This window comes from Vidua chalybeata, chromosome 7 (genome assembly GCF_026979565.1).
Source record: "Vidua chalybeata isolate OUT-0048 chromosome 7, bVidCha1 merged haplotype, whole genome shotgun sequence".
In the NCBI taxonomy this organism is placed as follows: Eukaryota; Metazoa; Chordata; class Aves; order Passeriformes; family Viduidae; genus Vidua; species Vidua chalybeata.
Window position 1 is genome coordinate 23,318,483 of NC_071536.1, and position 24,336 is coordinate 23,342,818.

A 24,336-nucleotide genomic window follows, 5' to 3' on the forward strand; every position below is an offset into this window, starting at 1 on the left:
AGTGACCATGCTGATTCCCCCATGGCCAGGGGGTCAAGGCACCTCTTTATTGACAATGTAGGCGGAGGAAGTAGTTGCTAACATGACGGCTGAGATGCTGATGGCAGCCAGGAGAGGAGAGGTAAAAGCACAGCCTTGATGGTATCCACAGGCATGGCTGCAGGTAGCTCAGGGCTGCAGGGTCTGTATGTGTCAGGATCTGTCCTTACACCTACAGATAGCAACCTATGAGGTAGCCAAGAGAAAAGCTGGCAGCAGGACCCCTGGCTGAAGCCAGGCCACAAAACAGTCCCAGCCCCTCACACTAGCACATGGAGACCTCTCAGTTATTAACTTTGCCAGAGTCACCACCCAGAGTGATATTCATGCCCAGAGCCTTGCCAGAGCTGTCCTGGAGAGTGACATGGCCAGCTCAGTCCCTCTGACCATCGCTGCTCCAGGTTCACCGCTGCTCCCTGCTGCAGGTTCTCCCTTGCTGTACAGCCAGTGCTCAGCCATGTCCCCACCACACTGGTCCTTGGCAGGTGGCAGCAGTCTCCAGCGTTAGGTGCGGCCAGCCTGGGCCCGGCGGTGGGTTTGCAGGCAGGCCGTGGAACAGAAGGAGAAGTCGAGGTAGTGGAAAGGGATCCGTCCCAACAGGGACTCTCCACAATGCCAGCAGCGGCTGCAGGAAAGAGCAGAGCTGGCCCTGAGCAAAGGGGACGCTTGCAAAAGAGTTAGAAAAGGAAAGGATTCCCTGCCTGGACTGTGACACAAGACACCAGCAGCATGAGGGAGCTGGGCCTCCTCTGGTCTCATAGGGCTGATGTGCTCACCCAATGGCCTGGCCAGGACATACTGCCTGGGGGACATGCTCTGTTGGAGCGTGATGTGAGGTATTTTGAGGCAGAATGAACATGTAGGGGCTTGGCCCTATAAATGTTTTAAAGCCCCTGCCCAGATAAGCGTGAGGAGTGCTGGCTGCCAACAAACCTGGCGGGGTGGCAGAAGAAAGTAAACAGGGACACAGGAGTGGCTGGGGTGTTGGCTTGCAAGTGGACCAAGTCATCCTGACCAAAATATTTTAGGGGAGCAGGGCAAGAGAGGGAGGAAACTTTTACACAAGCACTACCGGGAATTGAGTGGTCAGGAATAGCTTTGGACTGGAAATGAGAACTGGAGCAAGAAAGGCAGGGAACAACTGTACTGACATGAGAGAATTTGTCTTCAGAGCCATGCTGCTGGGATGGTTACCTGATGTTGGCAAGAGTCGTGCCGGCATCCTGCAGCTGTGCAGCCAACCTCTGCTCAGCAGCCAGTGCCCTCTGGGGAACAGAGACAGCTCAGCCCCTGGGAGTTGCTGTGCCTAGAGCCCACCACATCAGCACTGCCCTATCTGGGCTGGATCCCCTTCCCAATCCTCACCTTCTCCCTGTCAGACAGAGCTGCAAACCACTGCTTCTTTTCCTGCTCCTGCTCCCAGCGGTGCTGCTCCTCCCGCTGTGCTTGCTCCCGTTGCTTCCGCTGGGCTTTCTGTGCCCGCTTCTTCTCCAGCTTCTTGGCCTCCATCTCCTGTGTCAGGGGCCCGGGCACCTGAGGGCAGACAGATCTCCCACTGAGCCTGGGGCAATGCACAAGTGGGAAAGGAGAGCTTTGCTCTGGGGTCCCCCTGCCAGTGAGGGCAGAGGGCAGGCACCCACCTTGGCACGGCTGTAGTCGTACTTGTCTGGATGGTCCACCATGAACTTGCGGAAGGCATTGCGGGTCCGTCTGTCAGCAGAGATGCAGTATGGGGTCCTCTCCTGCCTGTCCCTGTTCCACAAGGGAGACCAGCTCGCTCACACTGCCATCTTACTGTCTGCATCCCACTGGGCTGTGAGCCCAGAGACCCCCCAGAGATGAGCAGTGTGTACTGCAGGCCACAGTATCACAGCCAAGGAGGGTAAGTTCCTTAATCCTGTACCAGAATCCTCCAAGTCCTTCTTGCTTCTCAAAGCCCCAGCATGGGGCTTTTGTCTCATCCTGGCCCTTGCAACTGCCTACCAATAAACCTGGGTGCACTTTGAGGCACTGCCCACCCGCTGCCATGCCAGACCAGGCAGGCAGAGAGAAGGGTGGTTCAGGTCCTACGCCTCCCATAAAAACCCAGGATGTCCCGGGTCACAGAGACCAATACTGGCTGTCCCAGGACAAGAGTGGCACCAGTTTCCTGTGGCTAGGACAGGAGTGAGTTGCTAGACTCCCACTGCGGGGCTGTGAACCACTGGGTGCCCTGCAGCCATACCTGAGGGCAGGGTCCGCCCCCGCCTCCAGCAGCAGACACACAGCCTCAGCCCTGCCAGCCTGTGCTGCCACATGAAGCAGGGTGCAGCCGCGCTCGTCCACGGGCTGGTTCAGCAGGGAGCGGGCCATATCCAGAGACTCCCCATCCTCACTGGGCCCTGGCAGGCCCCCATTCTCTGGCACACCCAGGAGGTGCCGCAGAGTCTGCACATCCCCTGTCTTGCAGGCAGTGAACAGAGCATCGCAGAGCTGGGTCTGAGGGTCTCCTGTGAGGGAAGAACAGGAGGGGAGTCCAATGGGCAGCCTGGGCAGAGCAGCACTCTGGTCTGACTAGGGAACAGACACAATGCATCAGCTTGCTAGCTGGATTTGGGCACTGCAAGATCTCCAGCACCTTCAGAGTCTGTGGCCATGTGCTACGGCATTGCTAGGCACTGTTGTCAGCAAACAAGTCTCCTCCTGAAGTAAGATCCACGCCAATCCCCCCAACCCACCTGGCTTAGCCAGGTGCTGCCTGGCCCCCTTGGCTCCAAACACACAGCTCACTCAAAGGCACAGGACTGCACTAAAGACTTCTCAGACCCAGCTGTTCTGGGCATCTGCATGACAATGTGCTCTTCACCCCACTGAAAAGCCACCAGTAAATGGGGCAGGCACCCAGCAAATGCCACTTACCTCCATTGCTCCAGGGAAGCAGCCCAGCCTCAGCCTCCCCCTGCAGCTCTGTCACTGGCTCCAAGCCAGGCCGCCCACACTGGTATCCAGTCTCTTTAGCACAAGGCCCTGCACAGGCAACATGTGAGGAAGAGGGTCAGAGTCCGCCTGCATCCCAGCCATGGCCTTGCTACACTGCCCCTGCCAGCTCTTCCCCTCACCTTTCTCCACCTTCTTGTTCCTCTTCTTCCTCCTTTTCCTGTTTCGCTTGGGTATCACTTCAAACTCCCGGAGGTCCAAGGTCCCCAGTGTCACTTCCACAGTCTCCAGTTCCCCTGCTGGGCTTTCTTCCTCCTCTTCCTCCTCCTCTTCTGGGGCTGACCGGCGTGGTAAGACTTGGGCTAAGGCTCCACACACAGAACTAATCACTGGGGGCTCTCAGCCAAGAATACCCTGTCTTTCTTCTGTCCAGCCACACTCTGAAGCTGCAAATCTGGCCCATGCCATAACATCAGACCCTTCCTGCTTGCTCAGTCATGTCTCCCTCCATGGTTCAACTCACCAGCTGTGTCCTCCTGCGGGGGATCCACCTCTGCCTTCTGCTGCCTCTTCTGCCACACCTTCCGAGGGGACCCAGTGATGTCCTCCAGTGGTGTGTCCTTCCCTGGGCAGCAAGGGTGCTCCCGTCATTGCCTGGGGGACAGGGAGCACCCCACGTCTTTGGGGACTGAGGGCTGAAGAGCTAGCACCTCCACCCCATAGGGCAGCGTCCCCTAATGCACAAGGGACCACGTCACCCTACCTGCCCTGACCCACAGGCACAAGGACTGGTCCAACTCACCATACACCTGCAGGCTGGCCAGCGTGGCATGGACACGCAGCACCTCTCGCAGGGTGGCCCTGCGGGTGCTGAGGGGGATGTGGCAGATGCGAGGGTCCCCTCGGGTGAGGGGTGGGTTCCTGCCACCGAAGAGCAGCACATGGTTGTGACGAGGGGCCCGGAGGAAGATGCGCTGAGCTTCACTCAGGTGCTGTGCCCAGGCTGCCAGGAGGTCCTGAATATCCTGGGGAGAAAGGATCCTGAGCACACTATGTGGGCAAACATAGCTCTGGAGCAGGGACAAGTCCAGAAGAGAGTAGCCTCAGTTGGGCCCTGCCCCTTTTCCAGAGCCCACCAACCCTGCCATGCCCTCCAGCAGCAGTGTGGTACCACCTGTCACAGGCAGCCAGGAGCACTCTCCCTGCCAGGAGCCTGGCGCTGCGGTGCATCCTCACCTTGAGCAGCGCGGCCTCGTTGTAGCGGCGCAGGGAGGCGCCTGCCGATCTGGGTGCTGACCCCGGGGTCTGGGCATCCCGGAGGCCCTGGGCTGTGCCCCGCCGTGCTCGCACCGTGTAGCGGTGGAAGGTCTTGTGCTCCTGCACCTGCAGGCTGTGGAGAGGGGCAGGCATGAGCAACAGAGCTTGGTGTGCGTGGCATTCACATGCAAAAGCAGCTCCAGCTGACTGTGCCCAGAGGGACAATCCCGCTGTCCCCCTGTACTCACCCCCGGAACACTGCTCCTGCGAAGTGCCCGCCACCCATCATCAGCACAACCCAGCATGTGCTTGCACTGAGGCTCTGCAGTGATGCTGTCAGCTCCACCGGCTCCTCAATGTCACCCTGATACACAGACACCCTTGCTAGCACCCATGGCATTACCTCCTTACCTCCTGTTGTCCCCAGGACAGAGACCAGCCTCTCTGCTAGCACCAGAAGCAGGTTTCTGGGAGCACCCCAGAGCCAAATAACAGGTCATCAACAAATCTGGGGCTCTGACCTGGCACCAGAGTCCACCCTTCCTATCACAGGAGGTCGGAGAGTGTCAGAGAGACATCTACACCATAGTGCCACCCACCTTTTCTGGACTCCCTCTCCCAAAAAGCTGGGCTGTGACTTGCCTTCCCAGTGACCAGCACACAGCGGTACACAGAGATGAGCTGGCCCTTCGCATTGCGGAGCAGCACTTTGTGGGAGCGGGGAATCTGGGGGGTCCGGGGCGTGTCACTGACAGAGGGCAGCAACTCTGACTCACTGCTCACGTCAGAGCTATCCGAGTCGGATCCTGAGATGCTGGAAACATCACCTGCAAGGAAAAGAAAAGATGCACTGAAACAAAGCAAAGATTATTGAACAGCCCCCCCAAAACTCTACAGGTGACTTCAAGGGCACTTGCAGAGTGCCCAAAACCCCAGAAATGTTCTATCAAATAACGCTATATATCACAAATGGGCTGTGACCTGGGGAGATAGGAGTCTGAAGCTCTGGATCCCCAGACATACTTAGGCAGGGGTTCAGTTAAACACCCCCTTCTGCCTATAACAAATCCTAACAGCTCAGGAACAGTGCTGGATCCTGAGAAGACGCCACAAGGACAGAATAAAGGAAAGCTGCACTAGCAGAGGGCTTCACCCCTGTACAGAAGAACCCCAGTGAAGTTGCTGACAGCCCAACTCCTCACCTGTGTGGGTTTTCGCCTCAAACACTTCTGCAGGCAGTGTCTGGCGCCCCAGGAGTCGCTGCTTCAGGTTGAAGCGGTGCCAGTCAAGACGGTAGTGCTCAGTCTGTGGAGCAAAAAAGTATGTGCTGGCAGCATCTTGGTGGTCCATGAAAGCCATCACCACCAAAGGGCACGAGGTGACAGACCCCAAGGACTAAACTGATGCCAGGCTCCTTCAGTGGTCCTGACTGGAAAATCACAGTATATTAAGGAGTTACCCATGAAACAGTTAACGTGAACAAGTACAGGCCTGTGCTGCACTTACCCTTTACTTCCAATAAATGATACCTGTAATTGATAACATACAAGGTTTGAGTGCAGATTCCAATAGGTCATAGGCAAACAGTACTGGGCTGCACCATGCTGGGGCTGAGCTTCCACAGCAGGATCCCACCAGTCATGCCAGCCCCACTCCCACTTCACACTGCTCAGCCCTGCTCACCTGCTCCTCCCGGCTCCCAAACACCTGCCCGCAGGTCAAGCAACACATCCTCTCTGGCACCTCGGCAACCCCATGGGCCTTCTCCTCACAGCTGGCTGATGCAGGTATCTCTGGAAGCACAAGGAAGGGCTGTGCACAGGCAGCCCCGCAGGCTGCACCACAAGGACTGGAGCCTCCTCGGTCCCTCCTCAGCCAACCCAAAGAAACTATTGGTTGAAGGAGTTTCAGGGACCTTGGGGTGTCACCAAAAAAAAGCCCATTTATCCACCCACCAGGTAGCTCCCATGGCCAAGCTCCGGGGTGATCACCCAAGCTGAGTTGGGGACAGAACACCAAATCTGTGGCAGACACGAGCTTAGTCAAATAACTTCCCTCCCGCCGTTCCGGCGGAGCCCCACGCACCGTGGCTCGCAGGTGCCAGCTGGGCAGCACCCACATCCGCAGCAACTCCGGTGACGAGGGTCAGCCCGTGCAGGAGTTCAGGGTCCTGAGCGGCCTCAAACACGGATCTGCTCTCCGGCATCGCTACTGCTTCCAGAGGACGGGACAGTGCCTGAGTAACGGGCCCGTCGGGAACCTCCCGCCAGTGACCGCCCCGACACCCGCCCCACGGGCCCACCGCTCTGCCCCGTCCGAGCTCTCAGTGGCTTCGGATAATCCCGCACCGCACCCGGGACCCCTGCGCGATCCTCCTTCCCCAAGCCGCCGCACCCCCACCGCTCCCGAAGCCGCTGTACCCCCATCACCGTCCCAGCCGCCGCACCCCCACCGCTCCCGAAGCCGCTGTACCCCCATCACCGTCCCAGCCGCCGCACCCCCACCGCTCCCGAAGCCGCTCCCCCGTGCCCGCCCCGCCGCTCACGCGCGGCCGCGGCCGCCCGGCCCGGAAGCGCCGCTCGTCACATCCCGCGCGCCCATTGGCCTCCCGCGTCCCACCCCCCGCTCACCATTGGGCCCCGTGCCCGCCAGTCGCGGGCGGGGCCGAGCGGGCCGCGCCGGGCCGGGCCGGGCCGGGCCGCGCCGGTGGCGGCGGCGGCGGCGGCGCGGGGCCCCGCCATGGCCCACTTCGAGACGCAGTACCAGCGCCTGGAGAGCTCCTCCACCGAGTCTCCCCCCGGTGGCGGCGACCTGCTCGTCCACGTCCCCGAGGGCGCCAAGTGTGAGCGATGGCACTGGCACCGGGGGTTGGGGCCTGGCCGGCGGCGGGGTGCGGAAGAGGACGGGGACGCAGGGGAGAGGCTGGACACCAAGGGGAGTCGGGGTGGCGGCTGCGGGGCTGGTTTGGGGCCTCGGGTGCCAGGGGCAGCGGGGGAAGGGGTAGGTTGTGCTGGTCACAACACCAAGGGTGGGTGTGCTGAGGACCCCTCACCCTGTGCTGCTTCTTCCTTCAGCTCCGTGGCATCACATCGAGAACCTCGACCTTTTCTTCTCTCGCATATCCTTTTGTAGGGCGAGGGTCAGGCGGGATGTATCCCCTTCGTCCCGGCTCTAAGTACGGGGAAAACATGGAGCTTTGTGTAACTTGGAGCTTGGGCAGTGTCAGCCATCCCTGTACGACTCTGCACAGCTCCAGAGGGGCTGACAGAACCCCCCCCATACCTTGGGACGCTGTCACTTGACACAGGGTCATACAAGTGCTTCTAGGAATTCTTGGAAAAGTAACAATGGTACTGTTGTCATTAATGCATTATATTCTTAACAGGATATTATTGCTAGCGTGGCATTTACAAGTAGTACAGGATTTCTGTAGGCAGAATCAGTGTAGTACAATTTTATAAGTAGCATAGAACAGAATTTTATAGTATCTCTTAGTTTGTAGTTTCTAATCACCTGTACTCTTTACAGATCTGGACATATCTTAACATATGGTTTGCTGTATCAATATAACGATTGTAATGTAGACTCAAAAATCACATAAAAGAATTTGAGTAATTTACTTAGTCCTCATTAGAAGCAGTTGACAATGGAAGTATGCCTGGCTACTGAGGGGTCCTGGGTCTCACTGTCCACCAGCAGCTGTGATACAAGTTCCCACTTAGGATTTGCAACTCCTTGATTTTGTGGATAGTGCTCTGGGTGCTGTTAATGCTTCCCTCTTCTGTGATGGGGTCATCACCACTGCTGGGTTGGCCAGGTGCCTGAGACCTTCAAGGACAGCGTGGAAGAGAGTAATCAGCCTGGTGCCAAGGAATCTTGAGGCCCATAGGGAGGGAAAGCAGAAACCCGTTTCATTTATTTACTTGGTTCACAGGACCTTCAGCGCCTGATAACTGGGGAAAGGTTGACCCACTAATAGGTGACACCCTCACTGACAGAGAAGGGCTGCTTGCCTTATGAAATGGTGTTGATTATGCTGACCACATTGCTGGGGGCAGGAGCAGATACCAGTGCCACTAAATGCATTTTTGTCTCTCTGTCTTGTCCTGCCCTACCCTATCCACCGTTGTGCAGCCTGAATGCAGGCTGAGTTTCTGCTCTGTGCTGAACAGACCCCCACTATGGATGTTGAGTGCAGGAAGAAAGGAGCATGAACAAAGCCAAGTCCTTCTACCCCAGCTATGCTTTACCTGGGCAGTGTGTGTTTTCCTGCAGTGGGGAACCAACTTGCTGATGAGTAGAGGTGGGAGAGATTTTTTTCTTGGTGGTGAAGGGAGACTTGGCTGAGGAGCTGTGGAAACCAGTGGGACAGAAGCCTCTTCATCCTTCATCTGAAAGGAGTCTCCATGCTGTTTTCCTTGACTGTAGCTTTCACGTCTATAACCTGCATCAGAAGAATGGCTTCACTTGCATGCTTATTGGAGAGATCTTTGAGCTCATGTAAGTGCAGGTTCCCTTCTGTTGTGGCTGTGACGGCTGCTGGGGGACAGCCACAGGCACCTGTCAAGCACTTGCAGCTGTGTAGGTGGAAAGGCTCCTTTCATTATTGTCCTGTATCCCCTTCATCAGGGTTTTCCATGCCCCAGACCTGCATTTCACTTTGAGGAACTGTGGCTTGTGAGCGTTCCTGCTGCCATGGCTGTGGGATTGCATCTCCGTGGCATATGACCCCGGCTGCTTCACGTTTTGTGGTGGAGCAGAAGGGTGATTCTCTCACAACACTTCTCTTTTTTCACAGGCAGTTCATCTTTGTGGTGGCATTCACTACCTTTCTTATCAGCTGTGTTGATTATGACATCCTCTTTGCCAACAAAGCATTAAATCACAGCCAGCATCCCAGCGAGCCCATTAAGGTGACTCTGCCAGATGCCTTCCTGCCTCCAAATGTCTGCAGTGCAAGGTAGGGGCAGTGGAGGGCATGTTAGCCGCTGCTCTTGTTTTCATAAGTACTCAGGGCTCCTGTCTGGGCCTGTGTCCCACTACTTGCCTCTTCTTGCTTGCAGAATCCAGGCAAACAGCTTCCTCATCTGCATCCTGGTGATAGCTGGGGTTTTCTGGATCCACCGACTTGTCAAATTTGTCTACAATATTTGCTGCTACTGGGAGATTCACTCTTTCTACATCAATGCCCTGAAGATCCCCATGGTAAGTCGCTGTTCCAGGGGCTGCATGCGGGGCTGCCGAGGGTCATGGGAGGCATTTGCTGGTGGATGCAGCTTGCCTTCATACCTCTCCTCTTCTCAGTCAGACTGAGCATTCTTCCCTCTGCTCCATAACTACATGATCTCCTTTCAGCCTCTTTTCCAGCAGCCAGTTTATTCCGTGTTAACCTCTCTGTGCTCAGTCTGCCTCTCCGCCTGCTGGCGCATGCCTCTGCCGTATGCCACCCAATATGTGTATTCTTCAGTGGTGGCCTTTTCTGTGATGCCTTCCACAGAGAAGGCATAAGTGAGGATATCCTCATACCTCCCTGGGATATGGACAACCTCAGCTTCCTTGTTTACTTGGGAGGCTTGGAGCTACTTAGTTCTGAAGGTCACACAGGAGATCAGTGTGTCACAGATGAAGTTTGAGGCTTGCATATACATCCTAGTCCAGAGTTCTTGCTCTGATGAACAACATGAAAAGGCATTTGCGCATCCTTTAGAGGGAGAAAGTATCTTGAGAAAGGTGGGGTGAGCTGAAAGGCTTGGTTTGTCCCCAGTTTTTCCATGGGCTCTCTCTGGGACACTGCTGAAGTCCCTTCCGTGTTTATTTCTCCCTGCTGACTCCAAATGGCAACTCTGGGAGGAACCATGGAAGCCTGGACTTGTGTTTATGTCTCCAAGGAAGCTGGTGGATGAGTGGCTGGGAAACAGTCATATGTGCTAATCTAGGGGGTAAAGGGCACCAAGGCAAGGTGTGGGATTTGCCTGCTGCAGGCTGAAGTGGTGCCAGAAGGTGCCTCATGTCCTGGTGTTGCATGCACTTTGTCAGGACCTCAGGGTGTGTGCTGGGACCTGCTACTTCAGTGGGCTGAGCCTGGCTTCTGTCCCTGGATACTTCCTCCTCCTAATCTTGCTGCTTGTCCACCTTCCAGTCCACCCTGCCCTACTACACCTGGCAGGAGGTGCAGGCCCGCATTGTGCAGATCCAGAAGGAGCACCAGATCTGCATCCACAAGAAGGAGCTGACAGAGCTGGACATCTATCACCGCATCCTCCGCTTCAAGAACTACATGGTGGCCATGGTGAACAAGTCACTACTGCCCATCCGCTTCCGCCTGCCCCTGCTGGGAGACACTGTTTTCTACACGCGTGGGCTCAAGTACAACTTTGAGCTCATCTTCTTCTGGGGTCCCGGTTCCCTCTTTGAGAACGAGTGGAGCCTGAAGGCTGAATACAAGCGGGCCGGGAACCGCCTGGAGCTGGCTGAGAAGCTCAGCACTCGCATCCTCTGGATTGGCATTGCTAACTTCCTCCTCTGCCCCCTCATCCTCATCTGGCAGATCCTCTATGCTTTCTTCAGCTACACGGAGATCCTGAAGCGGGAGCCGGGCAGCCTGGGTGCCCGCTGCTGGTCTCTCTATGGCCGCTGTTACCTCCGTCACTTCAATGAGCTGGATCACGAACTGCACTCGCGCCTCAGCAAGGGGTACAAGCCAGCTTCCAAGTACATGAACTGCTTTATCTCCCCGCTTCTCACCATTGTGGCCAAGAACGTGGCCTTCTTTGCTGGCTCCATCCTGGCTGTGCTCATCGCTCTCACCATCTATGATGAGGACGTGCTTGCGGTCGAGCACGTCCTGACCACGGTCACCCTGCTCGGGGTGGGCATCACGGTGTGCAGGTGAGGTGGGTCTGTGCTGTCCTCATGCTCCTGGCAGCACTGTAGGGAGCAGTGGGGCTGGCAGCAATCCATGTAAACATGCTCTTTGCTTGCAAATGGATGTGAATCTGTGTGAATGAGGGGCATGGCTGGGGAGAGGTAGCGATCCTGGCTGCAGTGGTTGTATGGTGTGAGGGGCTGGTCTGGTCGGAAGGTTATAGGTAGAGCTGTGATATGGGCCAGTCACCCTGTCCTCCCAAGATGATATCTCCCAGCAACTGAGGTGTAATGCTGTGATGTTTCCCTGTCCTGTCGTGCAGGTCTTTCATCCCTGACCAGCACCTGGTCTTTTGCCCAGAGCAGCTGCTGCGAGTCATCCTGGCACACATCCACTACATGCCTGACCACTGGCAGGGCAATGCCCACCGCTATGAGACCAGGGACGAGTTTGCCCAGCTCTTCCAGTACAAAGCGGTGAGCTTGGCTTAACTGTGGGGCTGGGGACTTACCCCTATCACAGGATGGAGAAGGTGCTGGAGAGCTCAACAACTCCTGGGCTCACAGAGGAACAAGGCAGCATCCTCAGAGATACCCTGCCCCAGAAGATGGAGGGCTACCTCTGTGGTCTGTTTTGGCATTGTGGGTTTTTTGTCCCTCAAGTTTGTGCTGAACCCATCATTTCTGTGCTCAGGTCTTCATCCTGGAAGAGCTCCTGAGTCCCATCATTACCCCTTTGATCCTCATCATCTGCCTGCGGCCCAAGTCCTTGGACATTGTTGACTTCTTCCGTAACTTCACCGTGGAGGTGGTGGGTGTGGGTGACACCTGCTCCTTTGCCCAGATGGACGTGCGCCAGCATGGCCACCCTGCGGTAGGTCCTGTGCTGCCCACCATCATGTCTGGTCCTTCAGACCTATCAGAGGCCCAAACTCAGCACTCCTGGCAGCTCACAGCCCAGCCACCCACCTCTTGCTAGGGTGTCTGGGTTTGGCAATACAGGTCACCAGCTCCAGAAGGCTCTTGTGGCCCAGCTGTGATTATTAACCAGATGCTTTGGGAATCAGGCTGTATCATTCTTTGATGTCATTGCCTGTTTTCACAGCCAAGGGTTCTGTGTCCTCAGGAGAGTAGAATGTGGACATTTAGAAAGTGTGACCACTTCTCTCCTGCTTGTGTTGAGGAGAGAAGCAGTCTAGAGGAAATGGGAAGCATTTTCCATTATGAAGAATCTATGATGGAGGGAAAAGGGGTTCATCTGTTTTGTGTGCCTGGGAATTTAGATTACTTGCCTTGGGAAAGACTTCCTAGTGACACAGTCATGAATTAGGAAGGAAGTGAGCTCATTGTGGCAGGAAGCTTTTAAGAAGAGTTATTTTTTGACTGTAATTGTTCCTGTCTGTGTGATTGTTCCCAGCTCCCCAGTTCTCTTGCAGCAATTCATGTTCTGGGATGGAGGTGGAACAAACTGTGTTTGTTGCTTCTTCTCCAGGCTGAGATGGCCAAATGAGTGTGGGGACTTCTGGTGTAGCACCTGCTACACAGGGAGCCATGGCCTTGCATGGCCTGGCTGTTGCATGCTTTGCCCAGACTGATTGCAGGATTCCCAGGGCTGGCAGGGTTGTAAAGCAGATCCTGTCTCTCATTACCTGTCTCTTGTCCACAGTGGATGTCAGCAGGAAAGACGGAGGCCTCCATTTACCAGCAGGCTGAGGATGGCAAGACGGAGCTATCCCTCATGCACTTTGCCATCACCAACCCCAAGTGGCAGCCACCCCGCGAGAGCACAGCCTTCATTGGCTTCCTGAAGGAGCGGGTGCACCGGGACAGCAGCGTGGCACTGGCTCAGCAGGCTGTGCTCCCTGAAAACGCCCTTTTCAGCTCCATCCAGTCCCTGCAGTCGGAGTCAGAGGTGCCCAGGCTCAGGGCATGTGGGTTGTTCTTGGGGTGCTTGGTACATGCTGGCAAATTCATAATCAGGCCCTCGGGGTAATTATGCCCTTGCCTGGGATGTATCTGGGGATGAAAATGTGGTAGATCAGCACTATCTGGGACACTTCTGGGTTTCTAGAGAAGATAACAGGCAGTCCTAGAGCCCTGTGAGATGGGAGAGGGGCCAAGATAGCCCAGCTCTATATGTCTGGTGAGATCAGTTCTCCAGCTCTGCATAGCACAGTGACTCTTTCTCTTTCAACTCTGCAGCCTCACAGCCTGATTGCCAATGTGATAGCAGGCTCCTCAGCACTGGGCTTCCACATGAGCAGGGATGGACAGACTTCCCGCCATCTCTCAGAAGTGGCCTCGGCTCTGCGTTCCTTCTCCCCACTCCAGTCTGCCCAGCAGCCTTCCAGTGGCTTCCAGGCATCAGGAAGGGATGGAGAGGGAGCCCAGCCTCGTGGTGCCAGTGCCATGACAGCCTCTGGGTAAGCTGCTGGCTGGAGAAGGGCAGCCAGATTCCTTTACTCTTTGCCCAAATGCTATCCTGTTGTCCCAGATGCATGGTGGCATTTATCTCTGCAGCCTGGGCAGCAGGGGACATTCACAAGCAGAGTTAGACTCAGGGTCTAGGTGCTGGTGCCAGGTGCTAAGACTGGCCCCAAAGGATAGTGTCAGGGTCCTATTGTTCTCCTGTAGGTACTACACTGGTGAGAAACCCCTGTGTAGGGAAGAGGCAGTGCCATAGCAGGGCTTGTGTATTTTGGGAGATGCTGCAGATGGGCCTCTTCATACCCAGTTCAGGAGCTGATCTCTGTGAGCCTGACATAAGAGTGGAGAGGGGCTGGGCATTGTGGGGGCACCTGGGCAGGAAACACTACTGGTGTGTTCTGTGGCAGTGCTGATGCAAGGACTGTGAGCTCGGGGAGCAGCGCCTGGGAGGGTCAACTGCAGAGCATGATCCTGTCGGAGTATGCCTCGACTGAGATGAGTCTTCATGCACTCTACATGCATGAGGTGAGCAATACAGAGCTGGGCTGGCCAGAGTGGCATGGAGTAGGGCAGGCAGGACTGGGCTGCCCTGTCCATTATGATGAGAAAAAACTGTGTCTATGCAGTGCTGCGGAGAGGGTGTGTTTGGGCATCTGGTTTCTCCCACACAGCTGAGTCACTCATGTTTTGGCCTGCAGTTGCACAAGCAGCATGCCCAGATGGAGCCCGAGCGGCACACTTGGCACCGACGAGAGAGTGACGAGAGTGGGGAGAGTGCCCACGAAGAGCTGGAGGCTCAGCGGGGTGGCCCCGTCCCCATTCCCCGCTCTGCCAGCTACCCCTTCTCCTCACCACGGCAGCCTGCCGAGGAGACAGCCACACTACAGACTGGTTTCCAGCGGCGATACGGTGGCATCACAGGTAAGGGAGCCAGGGCAGAGGTCTGAGTTCGGGGCAGAGGTCAGAGCTCTGTAACCGATATCCTTTATGGACTGGCACAAGCAGCCTGCCTGCTGCTGGACACTGGCAGTCCCCCAGGTAGCTAATGGAATTTCTTGCCTCTTTTGCAGACCCAGGCACAGTGCACAGAGCGCCATCACATTTCTCCCGCCTTCCTCTGGGGGGCTGGGCTGAGGACGGGCAGTCAGTGAGGCATCCAGAGCCTGTGCCAGAGGAGAGCTCAGAGGATGAGCTTCCGCCACAGATCCACAAGGTAAGGGTGATGGCTGTGGCTGAGAGGGGCAAGGTGTACTCTGATGCCAGGTTGGGGTGCTGGCAGCTGGTCCCAGTAGGTGCCACATTCTCTCTCTGTCTTGCAGGTATAGCCTGGTAGACTGGGGATCTCATGGGGTTTGCAGACTGGGAGCCACCTGGACAGCAGGATGTGGCATGGGCTTGATTCTTCTGTACTGAGTGGATATTTTGTTGCCATCAATTGCCGAAGAGACAAAACTGCCAGGCCAGCATCTTTGCTGTGGCACCTTGTGTCTAGCTATGTGTCAAGTCAACGCCACTCTGACTTGTGGGGTGAATGCGTGTGTGAGTACATACCTGTGTCTGTGTTCACATCTGTGTCGTCCGTGTCGGAGGATCTCTGCAGAGCCTGTGGAAACTGATGTGATGGGACTAGCAGTGAGGAGCTGCTGGTGGACTGGTTTGGAGGTGGCAGCAGCAGCTGCTCTTCAAAGGGATGGGAGATGGCATCAACTCCATCCAGACGTGCGCCCAAAGCTGGGACCTGCCATCAAAATGAGGGCAGGAGTTGTTGAGGGTGGTCTGAGGGAGCTCAGCCTTTAGCACCACACTGCACTGCCTGCAGCCCTGAGAAGGTGCCTAGGACCACATTAGTCCTCCCAGAGAGGACCAGTGTTATGCCTCTCTGTCCAGAGCAGGACAACAGTGGGGCAGTCACCCACCCCTCTGTTCCAGCACCCTGCAGAGGGATGGGCCTTGGTGGCTGCTGCTGGTATGAGTACAGGTGAGATAGAGAGCTGGTGGGAACAGCTCTGGTTCAATCCAGGGATGCTACAGCTCTTCCGTGACTCATGACAGCTGGTCCATTCCCTGCATGCAAGAAAGGGTCATTGGAGTGATACTTCTGTGCCAGGGCAGCAGTATCCTTCCCATGTATGGCACCTATGGGATGTGGGCTACTAGTGGGCCCTCCTGCAGTGTCAAAGAGACCCCAGTGTGGAGCAGCCTGGTATCTTCCAGGAGTGCTCACAGCCCACTCAGAGCCTTGCACTCTGTGTGTTGGTTCCTTTTCTCCAGGCACAAAAATGGCCTTTTTCCCCATGCCCAGGGGCTGTATTGGTTCTGTCCTGATGCAGCTGTTCCTGTGGAACTGGGCCTTTCCTCTTCCCCGGCAAAGGCTTTGGCTCATCTCAAATCTTGCCCAGAGGTTCCCAGCTTCTCCTTTCCTCCTGAAACCTTCCTTTTGCTTACAATGTGGTTTCAGCTGCTGTGGAGACCATGCCGCTGTCTCATGCCTGGCAGAGCAAGGAGGGGCATCCTGAACCCAGAAGGGAGAGGCACACCTCAGTCCAGGCTTGGGACGGTGGTGGGGAATTAGGATCCCAGCTGTGCAATGTAGCCTCAGACAAGACCTTCCCACCATCCTTCTGTTTTCTCTCTTTTCTGTTTGCAGCTTCTGGGGAACTGCATCCCAGCTAACTCCTGCCCACGACTTACTTTCCATTCATTCCCCTTGCTTCTGGCAGGGGCTGCTTGCTTTTGTCATGCGCTCTGCGAGAACTGCTCATCCTCCTCTGCTGTCTCTGGAGTCCAGGGCCATCCCTCTTCTCTTGCCAGGGTCATTGCCCTCTGCTCTTTGAGCCTGGGATAGCTCTAAGCCACCTGCTGCCAGCGCTTCTGCACCCTGGTAGCCTGGGCATGAGCAGGGCCAGGGGGCTTGCACAAGGGCAGGTTCTTTGGGGTAGCGGGGTCCTTATTGCTGTGGGGAGGGCTGGGCAGGGCTGGAGCTACAACTGCTCTGGGGTCTGAATGAGATCAAACAGAGTGTTCTAAAGCAGAGCTCAGGGTGGGAATCGGCTCTTCAGTGCTGGGGTCAGGGCTCTGTGGATCTGGGTGCTCTGGGCCTATGGGACACTGCGTCTGGGCTTCCTAATGGAGGTACTGCTGGTCTGTACAGCTGAATGGCTGAAGGCAGTGCCCTGGGGCAGGGGGAAACTCTGTATCTTTCCCTGGGCTGGCAGGAGGAAGAGGCCAGGCATAGCAGGCCCAAGTCTTTGCCGCATGTTTTGCTTGTGTCATCAGTGTACCATGTGCATGGCAAGCCACTCTTCCTCATCTCCTCCTGAGATGTGGGGCACGGAGGTCCCTGGAGAGTGCAGTATCATACCCCTGTGCTCTCGCTGTACAGCTGTATAGCCGTCTAATAAAGATGGGGTGTATCATCCCTGCCTGTGTCCGAGTCTCCCTTCGCTCTGTGCAGCCCACCCGGGCCTGGCCTGCGATGGCAGCAGAAGGCTGGGAGGAGCCTGTCGACTGCTCCGGCGGTACTGGGAGCTCCCAAGAGCGTAGTCGCAGCCACGGGAGGAGTAGGGGCTATATTTATCCCCGTAAGGGCAGTGCCCCGTCCTGCCTGACCTCTGTGGCAGGAGGCCCCGCAGGGGCTCCTGGGGCTATCGTGGCACCGCACGGCCGGGCTGGCGGCGGCGATAAGCGAGAGCGGGGCATCTCACATCGGAGGCGGAGACCCTCCGCGGCCACCGGCCTGGGAGTGTGGCCCACGGCACCGACCCCTCCCCATCCCCGGCGCCGCAAGGGAGGTCCGTGCCGCCCGGGGCTGGGCACCGGGGCTCGGGGAAGGGACACACGCAGGGGTTGCGGTGCCGGTGCCGGTGCCAGGAAGGAGGCGGGCGGGCAGGAGCCGGCGGTGCCGGCGCGGGGCGGGGAGCGGGGCGGGGCGGAACGGCGCTGGGGCCCGGCTGGCAGCGGCAGGCGACGGCGCGGGGCACAGGGCCCGGACCGGGCCAAGGCCGGCGGCCCAGGACAGGTGAGCGGGCGCGGCGGGGCCGACAGGGCGGCCGGGCCGACAGGGCGGCGACGGGGCCGCGGCCGCCTGTCCCGGGCCTGAGCGGCGCCGGCACCGTCCGGGCATTCACCCGGCGCGGTCTCCGCCTCGCCCTCCGCGAGTTTTTTCTTGATGTGTCCCTGTCTTTGCCCTTGCCTCTCCGCTGCACGGCCCCGCGGTTCCCCGAGCATCCTCCACATCCACGCCCGCTCCCCCACCTGTGCCCCTGCCGCTGCATCACCGCCTTTGCTCCCTCCCACTTGAGACCGTTCCCAGCTTCACTCTGCCTTCCTGTCCCTGCGGTTCCCGCTGTTCTCGTGTCCGAGGGCATCCTCAGGGGCCCGAGTGGCTCTGGTGGGCCCAGTCTAATGTTGTGCCCTCATCCAGGGCACACAGCAGGTGTGGTGCTCATGGCCATCCTCATGCAAAGCTGGCCCTGCTTGCATGCACTGCTTTGTGTGTGCTGCATGCAGCGTGTCATGTGTCCATGTCGGGCAGTACTTGCCCCTGCCCTGTGAGGGCCTTTGCTGCTTGGCCATGCCACCCCACTGTGAGTCTCTCTGTGCAGCTGGTACCACAGCTCATCCTGAAACCCTGCCACGGGCTCTCTTCTCTCCACAGCTGGTGACCTGCCAGGATGGCTGTGCTGGGGGGCTACTGTGAGGGCAACAACTCCATCACCCAGGCCTGGGTCCAGCAGGGCTTCCAGCCCTGTTTCTTCTTCACGTTGGTGCCATCGGTACTGCTGAGCGTCTGCCTTTTGCTGGGTGCCCTGCAGTATGCCTGCTACGCCCGCTTCAGCCGTGCCATGGAGCCCAAGTACATTCCCCGCTCTCGCCTCTACCGTGGCCAGGTCCTGCTGTCCCTGTTCCTGGCCCTGCAGCCCTTTGGTGGGCTGCTGTGGCAAGGAGTGGGACTGAGACAGCTCTACGGGTATATGTTGCTGTATGCCTGCCTCTGGGCCCTCAGCTGGGGCTGTGCCATTGCCCTCCTGCAGCTGGAGCATACCCGAGTGCTGGCCCATGACCGAACACGGGGCCATGGCACTGTCCTCCTCCTCTTTTGGGCACTGGCCTTTGCTGCTGAGAACCTGACCCTGGTGTGCTGGAGGAGCCCTCTGTGGTGGTGGGCACTGGAGGACACCAACCAGAAGGTGAGCTAGGGAAAGGGAATGAGGCACTTTTGGAGGTGGGAGGGACTGCAGAATTATGGTGTGGGGATGGAGTATGCATGGCATGTCACCTGCCATGCCCAGGGTGTATACAGTTCTGGGTTGCACCCACAAACCTGCCAGACATTTCAGTCCCAAGCCCAGTTATCACACATCTCTCCATGTTCCCACATCTCTCCATGCCCCACCCAGGTCTGCTTCTACCTGGCCCAGACCCAGGTGCAGAAGTAGGGGTGTTTCCCTGCTTCCCACAGCCCTTTGCCTCCGTGTACCCCTCAGGGTAAGTGCACCTTGAGGTGCAGAGGGCATGGAGCCAGATGATATGGGGAGGAAGGACGAAGTCTGGGTGCTGCCTGTCTGAGGTGCTGTGCTCAACCAGGGACTACCACTGAGCTGCATGGGGTGTCCCCTGGCACACTGCACCCCATCCCCATGCTCTGCTCATTGTCTCTCTCAGATCACACCCATCCCATGCTCAGGGTTGTGCTGGGGGCCAGCTGAGATGCTGAACTTTAACTCTCCATTCAGGTGCAGTTTGGCTTCTGGCTGCTGCGTTACACCTGCACATTCATGCTCTTCATCCTGGGCATGAAGGCCCCGGGGCTACCCCACAAGCCCTACATGCTGCTAATCAATGAGGAGGAGCGGGATGTGGAGAACAGCCAGGTGAGTCCTGGAACTGAAGCAGTTTTAGGATATGGCCAGGAAGGAGCTGGGGATAAAATGGAAATAGAGCTGTCCTGGGATCAGCATCTTTGTGAGATGTGGGAGGACACGGTTTAGGACTGCCCAATCTCCCTGCTTGATATCACTAGGATGCAGCCCTGTTTGGAGGATGGAGTGAGCACTCTGGAGTGGAGCTGGTTTTCTTGGGGTGTTGCCCAGGACCACTGCCAGCTGGATTGGGGCAGGGCATTGCCAGGGCAATGACTCCTTGGTCTGCTCTCCCCCAGCCACTCCTGACTGATGCCAGCAGGACCACCTCCACCTGGAAGGATTTCCAGAGGAAGCTGCGGCTGCTGGTGCCATACATGTGGCCGAGGGGCAACCACCTGCTGCAGGGGCTTGTGCTGTTCTGCATGGCACTCATGGGGCTGGAGCGGGCCATCAATGTCTTCGTCCCCATCTACTACAAGAACATTGGTGAGGCACCTGGAGCGTGGTGTGTGAGGCTCGCCACAGCCTCATCAAGTTCTGGGGGGTGTTAAGGTGACCTGGAGGGTTGCAGGTGTTTGGCAGGAGCAGAATCCAGGGGGTCAGGGTCCAGCACTGGGTGCTGGGGCTGGTTCCCACAGGCACCCTGGGATGCTCCCTGTCCCTCCATCCTGACCCGTGGCACACTTCCCACAGTGAATGAGCTGACAGTTGGTGCTCCCTGGCACACCCTGGCCTGGACTGTCTGCAGCTATGTGGGGCTGAAGTTCCTGCAAGGTGGAGGTGCTGGTAAGGACCATTGGGAAGGATGGAGCACTGATGAGAGATTATATTGGGCACATCATACCAGTGCTGGGGTGGCCAGGGAAGCCTATATGCCCCATCACTGCTGCTCTCTTGGAATCAGCAACCTGGGCTGGTCCCAGGTTAGGGGGAGTGAGTGGGCTTCATCCCAAATCCCCCTTTCCCAGCTGGACTTTTGGAAGTCTTCTGCATGCCCCAGTGGAGTTGATCTCGGTTGACCTTTCCACGTTGCCCTGCAGGCTCCACTGGCTTTGTGAGCAACCTGCGCACCTTTCTGTGGGTGTGGGTGCAGCAGTTCACCAACAGGCAGGTGCAGGTGCAGCTCTTTGCCCACCTGCACGGGCTGTCCCTGCGTTGGCACCTGGGGCGTCGCACTGGTGAGGTCCTGCGTAGCGTGGACCGGGGCACCAGCAGCATCAACAGCCTGCTCAGGTCAGAGTGTGCCTGTGGTGGGTGGGGGGGGTTGGCTGGGCAGCCCCACCGAGCTGGGCTGATGCCCCATCTCTCCTCCCACACCCCAGCTACATCATCTTCAGCATTGTCCCCACCATTGCGGATATTGTCATCAGCATAGTTTACTTCACCTCGGTCTTCAGCGCTTGGTTTGGCCTCATCATCTTCGTGTGTATGAGCCTGTACCTGAGTGAGTGGGGGGACTCACGGTGCAGGGCTGCCAGGCTGTGGGGTGGCAGGAGCCTTGCAATGCAGCTTCCTCCTGTCCACAGCTCTGACCATCTTCATCACTGAGTGGAGAACCAAGTACCGTCGGGACATGAACACGCGGGACAATGAGGCCAAGTCGCGGGCCGTGGACTCACTCCTCAATTTTGAGACGGTACTGTAAGAGTTGCAGGGGGGTCACTGAGTACTGCTTGGGTGCTGATACCAGCTCTGCTCCTGTAGGTGAAGTACTACAATGCAGAAAGCTATGAGGTGAACCGCTTTAATGATGCCATTGTCAAGTACCAGGTACGGGGTGCTCAGCACCTTTAGGGGCACCAAGGGGGAAGAAGCCAAACCTCACAGGCACCTTTGGGGATGATGGAGATCACCATGGGTCTTGTTTGGAGGCAGCAGCATCCCCCAGGACTTTCTCTTCCAGGTCTCAGAGTGGAAGGTCAGTGCCTCGCTGGGCCTCCTCAACCAGACCCAGAACCTGGTCATTGGCCTGGGGCTGCTGGCAGGGTCCCTGCTCTGTGCCTACTTTGTCACTGAAAACAAGCTGCAGGTAAGGCTGGTACCAGCTTCTGCAGACCCCTGCTCAGGTGGGGCCCTGGGGCTGGTGATTACAGACCCCTATACCCTGTCCCTTCCAGGTGGGGGATTTTGTCCTCTTTGGCACCTACATAATACAGCTCTACACGCCACTCAACTGGTTCGGGACTTACTATAGGTAATGCTGGGAGGTGTGGAAGTGCCTGGTGTCCCCCTCTCCATGGGTAACTGGGTCGGTATGTGTTCCCCCAAACCCTTTTCTCTGGTCTTTGCCCTCTTCAGGATGATCCAGAATTCCTTTGTGGACATGGAAAATATGTTTGAACTCTTTCACGAGGAGCAGGAGGTGGGTGCCACCTTTCCTGGACCTTGCTCACTGACTGGGCCTACCCTGGGGATTGGCTGGCTCTGAGCCTGAGCCTCTACTTCGACAGGTGAAGGATGTGGTGAACGCTAGTGACCTGCGCTTGGAGGCTGGGCAGATTGAGTTTGAGAACGTGCACTTCAGCTACATGGATGGGTATGGGGTACTGGGCACAGGGTGGGACCTGCTATAGGGATGTGGGGCCATGGAGTGGCCCTGAGCCCCTCTCCATGTCCCTCTTCCAGGAAGGAAATCCTGCAGGATGTCTCTTTCTCTGTGATGCCTGGACAGACCCTGGCTCTGGTGAGAGCGGGACTGTGAGTTCACTATGGGAGGGAAGGATGGGGGTAGAGAGGCTGGAAAATGTGAAGGTGGGAAGAACAGCCCCCAGCAGGACCAGCCATTTCCTGTCCAGCCCCTGGCCTCCAGCAGCTGGGAATTTGCCATCTCCAAGTCCCTCTTCCTTTTTGTGTAGGTGGGACCTTCAGGCTCTGGAAAGAGCACCATCATCCGTCTGCTCTTCCGCTTCTACGATGTACAGGGTGGCTGCATCCGCATTGATGGGCAGGACATCTCCCAGGTGAGGGGAAAGGGCCTCCAAGGACCGGGGAGGACATACCAGCTCATCTGGGCCTTGCAGCACTGCTCAGTGCAGGCACCAGCACCTCGCCAGGGCAGGGGTGAGCATGCAGCCCCCACAGCCCCTTTGCAGGCTGACGGCTGTGCCAGAAGTGGCAGAATGACTCCGGGACCCCAGAGGCTGAAATGCTGACTGGGGCTCCCTGGGAAGGACTAGGGCACTGTTAGGGCTCCCCACTGCAGAGTGGAGATGCAGCTGAGCCTTTGGTGCAGGGTGACCCTACAGCACGTATCTTGCAAGGAATGGGGCTCATGGCTGAGGGTAGGATTGGGTTTTGGAGGGATCTTTGAATTTGGTGTGGGTCTGCCTGAGCCCTCTCCCCTGCCTCCCAGGTGAAGCAGGCTTCGCTGCGTGCTCACATTGGGGTGGTGCCCCAGGACACGGTGCTCTTCAACGACACCATCGCCAACAATATCCGCTATGGACGGATCCTGGCCACTGACCAGGAGGTACAGGAGGCAGCCCGGGCTGCTGACATCCACGACCGTATCCTTTCTTTTCCTGATGGTGAGACCCCTGCAGTTCCTGCCATCCCATGGTCCCTAAGACCTTCTGGTTGCCCCCACAGGTATCCTTGGGTGACATCTCCTATGGAGACACCTGCATGACTTCGTGTCTTGCTTTGCCTTTCCCTGCCTTCTTTCCAGGGCTAGATCAGCCCCTGGACAGGGATAAGCTGAGGCTCCACCACGTGGCTGTGTGGTTGCAGCAGGACCTCCCAGGGCAGCAGGTCCCCATCTCCATTTCAGAGAGCACCAGCATATCATGTTTCTGCTCTTGTGGCTGCAGGATACAACACCCAGGTGGGAGAGCGGGGTTTGAAGCTGAGCGGGGGTGAGAAGCAGCGTGTTGCCATCGCACGCACCATCCTGAAGGGTCCCCACATCATCCTGCTGGATGAGGTAACAGCAGTGGCCCCAGCCTAGCCTTACCCAGCTCTGCAGCAGCCCCATGCCTAGCAGCTGCCCACACGACCTCTATCCCTTCCTCATGTTGTGTCTCACCTTGCAGGCCACATCTGCACTTGACACAGAGACTGAGAGGAACATCCAGGCTTCTCTGGCCAAGGTCTGCGCCCACCACACCACCATTGTTGTTGCACACAGGTAGGGACAAGGGGAAAGGGCTGATCCAGGAGGTGCTGGCCAGACCCCACACACAAGAGGGGCACACAGACCTGCCCCCTGCTAAGGAGGTGAGAGCCCCTGGGGTTGCATCTCCTGGCACTGTGCAAACCCTCAGGAACCCTCTCCCACCCAACTCAGGGTAACACCTGCTTTTCCCTGCAGGCTCTCCACTGTGGTAGGCGCAGACCAGATCCTGGTGCTTAAGGATGGGCACATTGTGGAGCGAGGGAGGTGAGCACAAGGGGAGAGCTGGGGGAGGGAATCTCCTCCTTGGCTCTGGGACCAGATCAGGACCCTGCATCCCTCTGCTCTCCTCACAGGCATGAGGAGCTGCTGCAAAAGGGTGGTGTGTACGCTGGCATGTGGCTGCAGCAGCAGACTGGGGACGAGGGCGAGAGCAAGGAGCACCAAACTGAGAAGCCCCAGAGCAGCAAGAAAGCATCATGAACACGACCAGGAGTTTGGCTGTGACGCTGACTTGGGTCCAGGCCCCCACATTGCCTAGGAGTCTTTTGCTGGCTGCAGGCAAAGGCCTTGTCTGCCCTAGAGCTGCAGGGGCTTGGTTGGACACTCCACTACATTTGTACATGTTTGTTTTGCTGTTGTGTAATTTCTTAAACCAGGTCCTTCCCAGGTCCGTGCCTGTGTGCTCTGGGCAGGGTACGTGCCTCTTGGTAGGGGCAGGCAGGATTAGTGCCTGTGCCCTTGGGTCAACTGGCAGCTCTGCCACAAGGTTGAGCTCCTTGGGCTTAGGTGGGCAAGGGGTTGAGCAGGCTGTCAGCACCTGCTCCATGCTCACTGGTGATGAGGGGGCAGGGGTCT

The 24,336-nt window shown here is 57.5% G+C and overlaps 3 protein-coding genes across 10 annotated transcripts; 2 read left to right on the forward strand and 1 right to left on the reverse strand.

Annotated features, from left to right (window-relative positions):
- Positions 1-11: 11 nt before the first annotated feature.
- Positions 12-7,350, reverse strand: ANKZF1 (ankyrin repeat and zinc finger peptidyl tRNA hydrolase 1). Of its 6 annotated transcripts, none has more exons than XM_053948202.1 (16): positions 7,265-7,350; positions 6,298-6,423; positions 5,896-6,005; positions 5,415-5,517; positions 4,855-5,039; positions 4,461-4,576; positions 4,192-4,345; positions 3,758-3,980; positions 3,479-3,580; positions 3,138-3,317; positions 2,938-3,045; positions 2,264-2,528; positions 1,680-1,791; positions 1,405-1,572; positions 1,234-1,304; positions 12-664 (listed from the first exon to the last, which is right to left on the reverse strand). In XM_053948202.1, the coding sequence occupies exons 2-16, from the start codon at positions 6,416-6,418 to the stop codon at positions 544-546; spliced, it is 2,139 nt and encodes a 712-aa protein (XP_053804177.1). In that variant the 5' UTR covers positions 6,419-6,423; positions 7,265-7,350; the 3' UTR covers positions 12-543. The 6 variants fall into 6 exon arrangements, with proteins under 6 accessions (XP_053804177.1, XP_053804173.1, XP_053804176.1 ...); XM_053948198.1 differs by having other exon boundaries at positions 3,138-3,323; XM_053948201.1 differs by lacking the exon at positions 7,265-7,350 and adding an exon at positions 6,843-6,856 and having other exon boundaries at positions 3,138-3,323.
- On the forward strand, positions 6,902-16,921 carry ATG9A (autophagy related 9A). The gene is made up of 14 exons (XM_053948193.1): positions 6,902-7,054; positions 7,287-7,329; positions 8,647-8,712; positions 9,011-9,172; positions 9,276-9,417; positions 10,352-11,100; positions 11,400-11,553; positions 11,771-11,950; positions 12,743-12,988; positions 13,279-13,499; positions 13,911-14,028; positions 14,202-14,424; positions 14,574-14,716; positions 14,823-16,921. Exons 1-14 carry the CDS (start codon positions 6,952-6,954, stop codon positions 14,826-14,828), a joined length of 2,556 nt encoding a protein of 851 aa, XP_053804168.1. The 5' UTR covers positions 6,902-6,951; the 3' UTR covers positions 14,829-16,921.
- Positions 16,922-16,966: 45 nt separating this feature from the next.
- ABCB6 (ATP binding cassette subfamily B member 6 (Langereis blood group)) lies at positions 16,967-24,151 on the forward strand. Of its 3 annotated transcripts, none has more exons than XM_053948194.1 (20): positions 16,967-17,294; positions 18,161-18,692; positions 19,239-19,376; positions 19,664-19,853; positions 20,061-20,153; positions 20,408-20,600; positions 20,690-20,811; positions 20,894-21,003; positions 21,072-21,137; positions 21,271-21,396; positions 21,485-21,561; positions 21,666-21,729; positions 21,818-21,903; positions 21,993-22,050; positions 22,223-22,327; positions 22,720-22,894; positions 23,177-23,289; positions 23,399-23,493; positions 23,677-23,745; positions 23,835-24,151. In XM_053948194.1, exons 2-20 carry the CDS (start codon positions 18,177-18,179, stop codon positions 23,959-23,961), a joined length of 2,523 nt encoding a protein of 840 aa, XP_053804169.1. In that variant the 5' UTR covers positions 16,967-17,294; positions 18,161-18,176; the 3' UTR covers positions 23,962-24,151. The 3 variants fall into 3 exon arrangements, with proteins under 3 accessions (XP_053804169.1, XP_053804171.1, XP_053804170.1); XM_053948195.1 differs by lacking the exon at positions 16,967-17,294 and adding an exon at positions 17,432-17,521; XM_053948196.1 differs by lacking the exons at positions 23,399-23,493; positions 23,677-23,745; positions 23,835-24,151 and having other exon boundaries at positions 22,720-22,836; positions 23,177-23,284.
- Positions 24,152-24,336: the final 185 nt, after the last annotated feature.